At 39.4% G+C, this 12,948-nt stretch overlaps 1 protein-coding gene across 2 annotated transcripts; it reads right to left on the bottom strand.

Annotated features, from left to right (window-relative positions):
• Positions 1-5,166: 5,166 nt before the first annotated feature.
• Positions 5,167-12,222, bottom strand: LOC115966052 (vesicle transport protein SFT2B). 2 transcript variants are annotated; one of them, XM_031085389.1, is made up of 6 exons: positions 11,813-12,222; positions 10,837-10,890; positions 7,647-7,720; positions 6,772-6,889; positions 6,594-6,652; positions 5,167-5,625 (listed from the first exon to the last, which is right to left on the bottom strand). In XM_031085389.1, the coding sequence occupies exons 1-6, from the start codon at positions 11,954-11,956 to the stop codon at positions 5,547-5,549; spliced, it is 528 nt and encodes a 175-aa protein (XP_030941249.1). In that variant the 5' UTR covers positions 11,957-12,222; the 3' UTR covers positions 5,167-5,546. The 2 variants fall into 2 exon arrangements, with proteins under 2 accessions (XP_030941249.1, XP_030941250.1); XM_031085390.1 differs by lacking the exon at positions 10,837-10,890 and having other exon boundaries at positions 11,813-12,158.
• Between the last annotated feature and the right edge of the window lie 726 nt (positions 12,223-12,948).

The raw sequence follows: 12,948 nt of genomic DNA on the forward strand, positions 1-12,948 counted from the left end.
TTGGAAAGTTTGTTTTTAGAGGGATGACAACCTCGGCTCCATAGGTCATCGAAAAGGGGGTCTCCCCTGTCGATCTGCGCGGCGTGGTGCGGTACGTCCACAAGACATGGGGCAATTCTTCTACCCATCTCCCTTTCGCGTCATCTAACCTCTTCTTCAACCCATTTACTATGACTTTGTTGACAGCTTCGGCTTACCTATTCCCTTGTGGGTAAGCCGGTGTGGAGTATCTATTCGCAATTCCCAGCTCGCCGCAATACCTTCTGAAAGCCTTGCTATCGAATTGGAGACCGTTGTCCGAGATTAGGGTGTGAGGGACTCCAAACCTGGTAACGATGTTCTTCCAAATAAACTTCTTGGCATCTACGTCTCTAATGTTTGCTAGTGGCTCAGCTTCGACCCATTTTGTGAAATAATCAGTGCCGACGAGAAGGAACCTTTTGTTCCCACTGCTTTGGGAAATGGTCCTAGAATATCCAAGCCCCATTGTGCGAACGGCCAAGGGCTGGACAGCGGATTAAGGGTCCCGCTTGGTTGATGTATATTTGGGGCGAACCTCTAGCATTGGTCATACTTCTTCATGTATTCGTGCGCCTCTTTCTGCATGCTCGGCCACCAATAACCTTGGGTTATGACTTTATGGGACAGGGATCTACCCCCGGTATGGCTCCCACAAATTTCTTCGTGCAATTCCTCTAGGATAAGCTCCGTGGCATCTGAGTGTACGTATAGCAAGTACGGTCCTAAAAATGAGCGCTTATACAGTTTCAAGTCCTCGGACAACCAGAATCGAAAAGCCTTTCTTCAAATCTTGTCGGCCTCGCTCTTCTCTTCGGGTAAGGTATCCTCCTTTAAAAACAACATTAAAGGATCCATCCAGCTAGACCCTGCCCTGACGCTGTGAACATGCATCATCCCAGCTTTCACCACCGAGGGTCTGTGTAGATCTTCCACGAGTATAACCCGAGGTAGGCATTGCACCGAGGAGGTGGCTAACGTGGCAAGAGAATTAGCATGGGTGTTTCCGCTCCTGGATACATGCATTAGGCTGAAAAAGTTAAAACGCGCTCACAAGCGCTTAACTTGGACGAGGTACTTTTGCATTCTTTCATCCCTTGCCTCCAATTCTCCATTTATTTGTCCTACAACAAGTCTTGAGTCCGAGAACACGTTTATAGATTTCCTGCCCAGTTTCTTGACCATAGACATTCCTTCCAACAGGGCCTCATATTCTGACTTGTTATTCGTGGCCGAGAAACCCAGTCTTAGCGATTTTTCGATGGTAATCCTCTCGGGGGAAATCAGGACGAGCCCCACCTCGGAGCCCCTTTGATTGGCCGCACCGTCAACGTATGCTTTCTAACAAATGGGCTCTTGTTGAGAGACTGTGCCAACCATTTTTCCGTCTGTGCTCAGTGCCCTTCTCCCTTCTTCTGGTAAGGGTTCGACAAACTCAGCTACCAGATTCGCGAGGACTTGGCCCTTCACAGCGGTGCGGGGCATGTACCTAATTTCATCACCTGCTTTGATAGCCCCTGCTTTCTTTAATTTCATCACCTCCTCCCTTACCGCATCCGCATGCTCTATCGACGGTCTTCGAGGAGGTTGTTTCTTAGGTGTCACGGCCGGACTAATGTTAAGATGGTGGCAGATGAAATTCGGATGGACCCCCGGAGTCTCGTAGGCATCCCATGCAAACATGTCCACATTTTTTCTGAGAAAATCAATCAGCTTTTCCTTTTCTTGGGGCGGCAATTCCGAGCCGACCTGGAAAAATCTTTCTGGATTGGAGCCCACAAGAACTTTTTCCAATCCTCACAACTCGCCTCTTCGGCGGGTCCCCCACTACCCGAGGCCAAGGCCGGGGTTGTTAATTGCTATAAACCATTCTCGGTAGAGGTAGAGGGCTTAGTACGCGGTTGTCGTGAGATGGCGGACACCATGCATTGCCGGGCCATGGCTTGGTCCCCTATCACTTCTTTGACTTGACCCTCCGACGGGTACTTCACTTTTTGGTGTACGGTTGATGATACAGCTCCTAGGGCATGAAGCCACAGTCTAGCTACAATGGCAGTGTAGGGCGAATATGCGTCCACCACTATGAAGTCCACCTCCACTATGTCCGAGCCTGTTTGTATAGGCAGCCTAATCTGGCCTTTCGGAGTAACAGTTTTCCTTTCGAAACTCACCAAAGGGGAGTCATATGCCGTCAGGTCTTCTGGTCGTAGCTTCAGCCCCTTATACAAGTCGGGGTACATTACCTCCATGGCACTGCCCTGGTCAACTAGCACCCTCCTCACGTCATATCCCCCAATCCTGAGTGTGACGACTAGAGCATCGTCGTGGGGTTGGATGGTTCCAGCTTTGTCCTCATCCGAGAATCCGAGTATGGGCGAGGCCATCCTTTTGGCCCTCTTAAACTCCCGGTCGTCAGCTTCCATGGGGAGTCAGGCCACCGACATCACTCTGAAAGGATGGGAGCCGGTTCTTCCTGAACCGGCAAGAATGACATTTATCATGCCAATGGGCGGTCTCAATGTGCTTTGCCTTGCCTCGATGCTTGTCTGCTCCTGTCGTCCAACAGGATGATACAAGAAGTGTCTTAGCTTTCCCTCTCGGACCAACCGGTCCAAGTTGTTTTTCAAATTTCTGCAGTCATCGGTGGTGTGGCCTGGTTCTTGGTGATATTCGCAATATAGGTTCTGGTTGCGCTTTGCAGGGTCGCCTGCCATCCTACTTGGCCATTGAAAGAATGATTCGTTCTTGACCTTCTCTAAGATCTTATGTAATGGTTCCCGAAACACAGCATGGACTGCCTGTACCCCGGTAGATCCAGACTATTCTGAGTAATCCCTTCTCGACCAGTTACTGTTGTTAAATTAGTCCGACTTGAAGTCCCTCCTCTCCTGAGGGACAACCTTCGCCTTGCCCTTTCCCGTCTATTGGTCCTCTTCGACTCTCTTGTACTTGTCGATTCGGTCCATGAGTTGGCACACGTTGGTGACCGATTTTCCTGTCAAGGACTTTCTTAAACCGTGCTCTGTTGGCAGGTCTTTCTTGAATGTGCTGATGGCGACGTCATCGTAATTTCCCTCTATCTCGTTATACATCTCTGCTGCTCGTTATGAAGCGAGCACCGAAAGACTGTGTTAGCTGCTTAAAAGAATTGATGGAGTTTGGCTTGAGGCTGTCAAACCATCTCATCACCATGGGTCCCAAACTGGACGGAAACACTTTGCACATCAATGCCTCGTCCTTGGAATGGACGGCCATCCTCTGATTAAACTGGCTTGCGTGCTCTACGGGGTCCGTCTGACCATTATATATGGCAAAAGTGGGTTGGTGGAACCGCCGAGGAAGCTCAGCCCCCTCTATCCTTCGCGTGAAGGGTGACTGAGAGATGCGGTCCAGGGCCTTACTCATGGCGTCGTTTGCTAGGCCCTTGTAAGACGGGCTTTTGTGGCCACGTTTGTGAGGTTACTCGTCCTCATAAGAAAAGGTTTCACTTGGTGGGGTTCTCGATCTTCGCTTGTACTCATTGTCCTCCTTATCGTTGGTGTCCGGACTGGGGGAAGGACGCCTTCGCTGCGCTCGGCGCAACTTCTTCTTCAAGTCGTTGATTTCTTACTGTAGAGCCCTATTATCGTCCCGCTTTTGGGATGCATGACATTTCCTTTTCAAGCGACTTCTGCTCGTGTCGGAGATTTTTACGCTACCCTCTCGTCGCTTGTCTTGATCTCTCTCCCGTTCGAGGTTCAAAAAGTTGTCCTGCTGTTGGGAGTCTGTGTGTCCCATTTGACGCGGACCTGATCCTTCCATCTCTAACGGTCTCACTTGTTGAGGCACAAGTTCTCCACACAAACGACGCCAATTGTAGGGTCACAATTCAAGACCCAGGCCCAACAGGTATTGGGTTCTGTCCCAAGGAGCCCGAAACAATGAATTTATAGAAGGTGGGTTACAGAACTAGGCCTTAACGAAGTGTATACAAGCTAAAAGTGGGCCATAATACAATTGAAAGTAAGAAAATCCCCTTCATGTCCATTAGATATTCAGTCCGAGGAGACGTGGAGGATGTATTTCGATCACTGCTCAAAAGCTATGGTTCTAACACTGTTCTTCTCTTCTAAGTTCCTTTTTTCTCTGTCCCCCTCTTCATGGGAACTCCCCTCTCTTATATAGCCCTCTTGAAGTCATCAGGGCCTTACATTTGTTGATCATCTGGATCTTCACTTGAGTGCCTGTCCCATCGGACATCCCCCCATCTTTCTATGAGTTGTGGTAGCCAAGACAACACTGTTTACAAGTCCTCTCCACATTAATGCGGCCAAAAAAGTAACTGTCATGCATTTAATGTGGCAGCTGCAGCCTCACCCTTGGCATCCTATGCTTTCTTCCTTCTTACGGGCTTGTGGGACTCATCCTTGTTACTAATGCTCGTTGGGGTGGATCCTTCTAGCAGGCAGAGTGCATGTTTCAACCATATTTGGTACGTCTGAGGAGACATTTCTCCTCAGACCGCCCTTTAAACATCTTCAGGCCCACAAGAATTGGGCCGGGAGCCCTTTTGGCACCCACGCCTTCTCCTTGGATGTGGTCGAATTTTCCATACGGGACCCAAGGCCTATTGTATGATCTTGGGCCTCTGTCCCTACAGTAGCCAACTGACACCTTCTAGTGTTTTTAATAGATACGTCTAAGGTTCAAATTCCCAAAAGGAAAAAGGAAATAGTACCAGTTAATTAAACACGTGAGATAAAAGTTACTGGAAGGAATAACAATGAACTCTTTATGGTTTAGAATTTAAAAAAAAAAAAAAAAAAAGTAGTCTAGTTAACGTATACCCTTAGGACACACCTTAATCATTCAATGGTGATGGTTCATGCATAATGAAATTATGAATTTCTTTCCTTGAATAACATGTGATAAATTTCACAGGTCTGCAAAATATTTGAGCCCATCTCCACCAGAATGTGCAAGTGCTCAGCAATGCTTCCATCCGAAAATGCATCATCGGCTGCCAAAATTAGGCTGGAATAGATGAACTTGTTTATGTGCGCCTTTAGGTTTCGATTTCTGGTTAGTATAGTGTATTAAAATTGATATTCAGCACTAATACAGCAACAACAACAGATACAAAAATTAGTTGCTTACATATTTATTAGCTGTGTTAGTGAGAAACAACTACAACATTGAGATACGTAATATTAATTGCACACCAGCACAACAAATAGTTGCAACCACAGGAAGTTTGGGAAATAATTGAAAGATTTTGACCCAAACAAAAATGGGAATAAGATGGAAGAAATAGAAGAAACGTAAAGATATAATTACAGATTTGCATAGGATCACCACAATTTCAGCTCACAAAGACAAAATTCCAGTTCAATTAGTTGGGTTTAGACACAGTTCAACAGCCTAGGTGAAAAGACTCGGTTATTGTTTTTTTGTTCAACAAGACTCCATAGTTCAATAACATGTATAAATGGTAATAATGTCCGAAGCACTTCAAGGGTACATCAATAGTAGTTTCTTACTGTATTAGCCTAAAACTCTGTGTCAAAACAAGCTACCATGACCTTTGAAACCATGGACCTCGCAAAGGGAATGTAGCTCAAGCTATACCTGTTAATCACATGACAGAATGGAAAAATAAATAAATAACATGGTGCAACAATGACAAAGATGAAAAGAGAAGTAGCACATCTCTGAAGGAGTACGAAAGAACATAATAGCTTTCCATTTCTTTATGAGATCTGGCATATATAACCATGAAATAAGTAGGGAGTCAGCTGATTTAAGCTATTTTCTTATCTCAATTGAGCATTCAAAATTAAAGCCAACTCCCTTTTGACAACTTGAAACTTATTGGTTTAGGCCAATATGGGAATTCATTTGTTTGTTGGACACAAACAGTGAAATTGATGGAGTGGGCAAGGCAAACAGTATACAACTCCAGTATACAGAAAACCTTTGCACACATTCTACAGAGAAATCAACTATAATAGACTATCAATATCAACATGCTGCCAAGCACAAGATTCAGGTGATGGTGCAATCAAATGGTGTGAGCATGGCAAAAACCATACAAGCTCCAGAATACTAAAAAATTCAGCACACATTCTATAAAGAAAAATCAGCTATAGCAGAGCACAAGATTCAGTTGTGATATCATTACGCTGTAAACACTGAGTTCAAAACTTTTGTCACTTGTTAGACCCTCTAAAGGTTTCTTTTTTTTTTTTAATAAACGACAACCTTACCCTGCACCCACACTTGTGAAGAAGGATATGCCACAATATCAATTTTGCAAGTCATCCAAATTGGTAATTTGCTTTTTGTAGCATGCCTAATAAGTTTATTTTCACTCAACAATCTATAGAGAAGATGCATTTCAAAACCTAAGAAATTGACCTCGTTCTTGTATGAATTTTTATCATCATTTTGTTTTGCTAGTGATTCAATTTTGTTAATTAAATTTTTCCACCATACAATATGCCACATGAAATTTATGTTGATCTCAACTCCATACATAAGAATGAGATTGGATAGACAAGAGGCATAATGAGAAAGAATGCAGCATCTTGACATACCAAATTAGCGCACCAAACTCTAAAATAATTGCCAAAAGTGTCAATAACTTGTTATGAACCTGTTTCAATACCCAAGAAAATAAAAAACACCTTTAGAATGACTCTAAAAAGAGGGGAAAGGGGGGGGGGGGGGGATTAGAAACAACAAGACTAACAAAATGGCCACTGTGCAACTTACATAGAGAGCACAAAACAAGGCAATTATCATACTTGCAAGGTATAAGGCTGTGGCATATATACGAACAGGGTCAAGCATCATTGTCACTTGTCTCTTAGGGCCAATGAGAAATGCTGTGCTGCCAAACAAACGAGTCCAGCTTAGCATCCAAAGACACAAAATAGCCATAGAGAGTAAGTATGAAAAGAAAAAAAAAAAAGAAAAGAAAAGAAATAGCTACATGCCTAATTTATTTCAGAAGGCTGAATTAAAAAAATCGACACAAGTAACAATACAATTATCTGAATATATAACAGGATGCCAGCACTACGTGGCAAATTCGGGAACAAAAGAAGAACAAGAAGAAGAGCTGAAGAAATTCATCTCTTAAAAAAGACTGCCTACATTCAGTGGAAAAATAACTAAAGCTCTCATATCAATTTGGACAAAGAAAAATGCTCTGGAACCGTGAGATTACATTTAAACCAGGAATGAAATCACAACATTTCAAATCTGAAACACAGGTGAATAGAAAAACCTAAATTTAAGACCATGCATGAAATGACCAATAGCCTTTCTCTACTCCTTTATTTTCTATACCATTTATTTAAAGACAAGCATTTGAAGTTGTATAAGCTCAAAAGATTCATCTGATACTTTAATGGAAATTGGAAGATATCAGGTTTGGACCATCCGTAGAGCCAAAATAAATGAAAAAACCAAAACAATTCACATGATCTCATCCACATTAAGTACAAATACCATATTCAATCCCACCACCCTCAGGCAGAAATAATAAAATAAAATAAAGAAAGAAAGAAACATGCATGGCCACCTAATTATTTAATTTGAAAATAGCAAAATGGGGCATACAACTTACAAATCTAGAAACACACCTTCCAAGTGAAAGAAGATTGCCCATTGTGAATGTCATTCCAAACTTGATTGGGTTGAAGAATACAAGCATCGACTGTTGCATGGAAAGGGGGAAAAAACTGTTAAGGCTCCAGTACAATACATTACTGCAGTATTCTTTGCACAGTAAATACTGGTACAGAGTTGGTTATAGTTGGTTAAGACATGTATTAGAAGCTTGTACTTGGTTAGTTGAGTGAATAAGCTGTAATTTGTTGTACTCTTGCTAGTCTGTAGAGTATAAGACTAAACTGATTGTATTGTGTAATTCATTGAAGAATAATACAGTGATTAGTTCTCTTTGAGATACTATTGGAGGTTGATTCCCTCGAAGAATATGTGCATTAAACTCGGTCCTATCCTCATGAAAGTATTAAGATTTTTCTTATTTCTAACTCATGCAAAAGTAGCTCTTTCTCAGTGACTAAACCTCAAGTTCTAGCAAAACTGTGAAACAACATACCTTTTCCAATTGTGAGTAATCCATTATAAAATTTTTCAGAGCTACCCCACTAAAAAGCATACATGAAGTGAGACATGGTGTATTAGATATGATTCAAGGACTACCATGTTACTTATGCCAACTAAATTTTCTAATCTGATCAAGTGAATGCAGCTATGAATCTATTTGAAAGAGTAATACCTTTTTCTTTCTTTGCTAAGTGAAAAAGTAATAAGTTAAAGTTGCACATGATGTCTGTAAGTTATACACCCAATGGGTTTTGAACCTAAGTCCCCACCCTCCACCCATTCTTAAGAGAGGAGAAAGTGTGATGCAGACATGGAAGATTAACTAATTACTGCTCTGCAAATTTGTCTATTCAAGATTGATTTTATTTGGTCCACATGTGAAGTCCAATTGAAGTATATATCGAGTGGTTCTAAAGCCCTAGTTACAAAAATTTAAGTTCTGTATTCAGGGTCAAAACAGTAATTTCAGTAACTCCAGAAATATAAGGGTATTTTGGTAATTTAGTTGAGTATAGAAATTTCTAGGAGATCCTAAGTATCTTAGATGCATTTTCGAAAGGTGGCTTATTAGGTGTTTGTTAAGATGTGTATCTCTCCTAAGAACCTTGACAACTGGTAAATGTATATTGAATGAAGGAATTATTACCTATAAAAAAAAAAAAGGCAATTATTGGCAGACTATTGAATCTATGAAGTTTTTCTAGTTAGATACATTTGGATGAACCAGATTTTGCAGAAAAGGGTAATTTCCTTTCCATCTATCCCAGTTGCTCCAATTCCCCAAATATGTGACACTTTTGTTCGTAAAAACTAAATTTAGTGCTCCAAAAATTTATTTTATTTATCTATTTCTTCCTTTGGTTTGCCTTTATATAAGCTGAAGCATCTTGGCAATGGGTTGAAATTTTAATTAGGATTTTCTCGGGAGAAAGTCAAGAAAAGTAGGGCTGTAGCATCTCAAGAGCTCATTGTTTAATAAATAAACTTAGTTTCATGCCTTCACATAACTAGAGTCTATACTTTAGAAACTTTATGCATCAAGAGACTTTAAAAAAAAAATCATTATAAATTGCATGAAAGGAAAATGGATCTCTCAATTAGAATGAGCTCATAGTCATGACTAATTTATCTTAAAAAGCATGCTCAACCATGCTTTGTTTGCTAACTGGTTCTCTCTGTCAAGGATTTCATTGAAGATTCTACTGTTGCTCGTATTTTTATTTATTTTTCTATTGATAAGTAAGGATTCCTCCGTGTCTCATTTTCTTAGATTTTTACACATCTCAATTTAGTAAGTATAAATGTCGTTTATTGGTTATTGCCTTTATCTTGAGCAGCCTCTTTTGCAAGTGGTTGGGTAATTTTTACTGTACCAAAAGCACTCATTTTCTGCCGACATGTGTGGTCATTGTACCATTTCTTGTTTGCAAGCTTAAATTTTACTGTTGGGCTTGCTTTCTAGGGCCAGCCCTTTGTTAGATATCTCTTACCTTTTAATATAAATTGGCTTAGCAGAGCTACCAATTTTCAATTCAGAGATTGTCACAGAAGTAAAAAATGTATGATAAATACATTAGGATACTAATCATTACTTTAACCTTCCTATGCTTCAATGAACCAGAATGATCATAAACCTTTCCACTTGGCGCTGAGATACATATGACTACGAGTCAAAATTTCAAGTGTGCTAATGATCTCTAACTCAAATGGCACTTTGACATAGTACATTGGGGAAATTTATCCATGTGTGCATGTTGTGGGTTGAGGGTTAGGAGAATTTTTGGATCTAGAGTTTAAAGATGTAGAAGAATGGGTTGGGGCTCAAAGTTGACTTGATTTTGATAAGATGGGTAAAAAGGACAAGAATACTCTTTATTGAAGAAAACAATTTGCTAGAAAATTATGGACAGCACTTGTGTTCATAATTAAAGAATGGTTTTGATGAGTTATTTGATGACTATTTAGTGGAGAAACTATGTGGGCCTATTTGATTTTGATAGGTAAGAGGAAGGTCTTGATTTGGGGTTGTAAGGGAGAAAGAAAAAAGAGAAATTTATGTTGTTAGGGGCTGTATGAATAGTATCTATAAATGACACCCTGAGACAAAGAAGAAAAGAGAGGGAGAAAAGAGGAAATAGAAGCCTACATGCCTCAATACTCAAAAAACTAAATATATTTTTTATAAAACAACTTCCTCTTATTTTAGTACAATAACACACTTATATAGACTCTAGATCTTAACTTTTTTCTGAGAAAACTTTGAAGGGTATGAGCGGACAACTCTAGATCTGAAATTGCATTTTCTATTTATCAAAAAAAAAAGATCTGAAATTGCATTTTCTGATAACTTTGTTTGGTTGTTGGCATCAGGCAGTCTTTCTTTCTCCAGCTTATTAGAGTTTCTTGATCATTGTACACTTAGCGCTTGGTTGTGATGTACATCTAGTATACATCCTGTATAGTGTTTCCTTATTTCTAATAAAACTTATTACTTATATGGATTAACTATCTAATAAAACTAAAGCAAATCCTAATTAGACTAGTAAACTAAAACCTAATTAGGTAATAAATGAATAGCTTGGACCAAATGAAGTCACCTCCATTAACTTTCCACTCAAAGCACATATATAATTCAAAATAATCAGTAGTAACTAACCAGAAAGAAATCTAAACTGAAATAACTAAATGTTCAAAACTTACCAAGAGTGTACAAGTCAAACCAGCAACAAAGCATATGGCAAAACCATAAAGCCTCTGTTTAATCCGAGAGAAGAGTGAGTGAGATCAATAAATTCAAAAGAATCTTATCAACGAATAGAAAATGTTCAAAGGTCAATCAGCAAAACATGGAATACTCTAAAAATAAAAGCTTGTCGATACTAAACTGAAACTATATAGCTGAAAACAAAACATACAAACATACCCATGAAAAATTCCCAAAATAAAGGATACAAAAAACACAGATCTAACCAATCATAACTTGTATTGAACACCCACTTCACATGGAAAATCAACCATAGAAATGCCCCATGAGTGAAGGAACCAGCTATTTTCCTGCAAGGGGAGGACACCCCCCCCCCCCCAAAAATTGCGCGGTTCTTTTGAATTTCAAATAGTCTTTAAGATCATCTACTTTCAATATAACCTAACCCTATTCCAGTCAGTCCTGGACCTCCAGGTATGTAATGAACTTAAATCATCAAATCGACTCGATTGTCATACAACTTTTGGTAATTCACGCTTCATTATCAATACAAGACACCAATTGGTTATTGGTGTCTACAAGGTTTGAACCCCAAATCTCTTACTTAACTAAAAGAGACTTTATTGGTTGAGCTAGTTAGAACCTACAAGTAAGTATGCATGTTCTTCTCAAATCAAAAGGCAAATCCTGAATCCTCTAATTATTCTCATACATTGTCACTTCCCTTAGCAAACAATATAAGGGTTAATTTTTTAACAGAAGAAGTTTCTGCCACACTAGGTCGTACTAGTCTAAAATGCAAATTAAATTTCAGATTCATCTCATAACCAAAATAAATAAAATTTACTTGCAATTTGACACAATGTTTTTAACTTGAATTTTTTCTCTTCACAATTCACATAATTTGGTTTAGTCTTTATAATTGTTTAGAGCTTTAGACTTCAAAAAAAAAAAAAAAAAAAGGGATGGAACCTGTTTGGTGGACAAGGTGCAGTTGCGATTGAAGTCATCCATGAAAGCGAAGGAGCTGCTACTCTCTTCTTCTTGCTGTTCTTCGTCCACTTCCATTCCCACTATCATCTTCATCTTCTCCAACGCCTGGTTCATTTTCTCCATTTCTTTTTTTCTTCACTTTTGATTTTGTTTTTGTTTTCTCACTCTTTCTTTCTCGAGAAAAAATAAGAATGTAGTTGTTGGATCTGTGATTATGAGAATCCAACGGAAAGGAGTGAGAAACTTTTGCTTCAATTCTCAGGAAAAAACAAAATGTTCTGAAAGAGACAACAGCGTTGGCTTGATTAATTTGATATAACAACTGTTTTTGGGCCCTCTGGACTAAGATATTTTGTTGGGTCAGGATTAAGGAGTCAATGCCTTTGCTTAATACTCGAGAGGGGACAAAGTAATAGTTTATGGAATTTTTTTTTAAAATAACAATAAATATTAAAAAATTTAGTTAATTGTCATATTTCAAAACAATTTTGAAAAATAACATCTCGAGTATCTAAAACTCGAGTTCCAGATGGAACTCGAGTTTTTAAGTCTCGATTTGAAGAAAAATAAATGCGCTGAAAATCGAGTTTTAAAGACTCGATTTCCATAAATTGCAAAAAACGCCGCTATATGGCTTTAAAACGTCACTATAGGGATTAAAAACGCCACTATAGGGCACCCTAAACCTGGTACTTAGAAAAATTTTTTGCAGGAAAACGCCGCTATAGGGCTTTAAAACGTCACTGTAAGGCTTAAAAACGCCACTATAGGTGAAATTTTTTGCATAAAACTCGAGTCTTAAAGACTCGAGATCTATGTGGCATTTTCCCACCCAGAACGCGAGTCTTTAGCACTCGAGTTTTAAGATGGATCTCGAGTTTTAAAAACTCGAGATGCTACTTTTCTAAATTCTTTCAAACCGTTCCTAACTTACTATTTTGAATCACCCTCTGAATCCATTTTGCACAAAACCTCTAGTTTATGACTCAAAAGTAAGAGTCTTGAAACAATAATTTCTTAAAATAATTATTGATTGGTGTAATACTTTGCTATTTGTGTCAAATAATTGTTTTATATGCTAGAAATCTAGTGGATTCCACAAATTTCTTAATATT

This window comes from Quercus lobata, chromosome 10 (genome assembly GCF_001633185.2).
Source record: "Quercus lobata isolate SW786 chromosome 10, ValleyOak3.0 Primary Assembly, whole genome shotgun sequence".
Taxonomy (NCBI): Eukaryota; Viridiplantae; Streptophyta; class Magnoliopsida; order Fagales; family Fagaceae; genus Quercus; species Quercus lobata.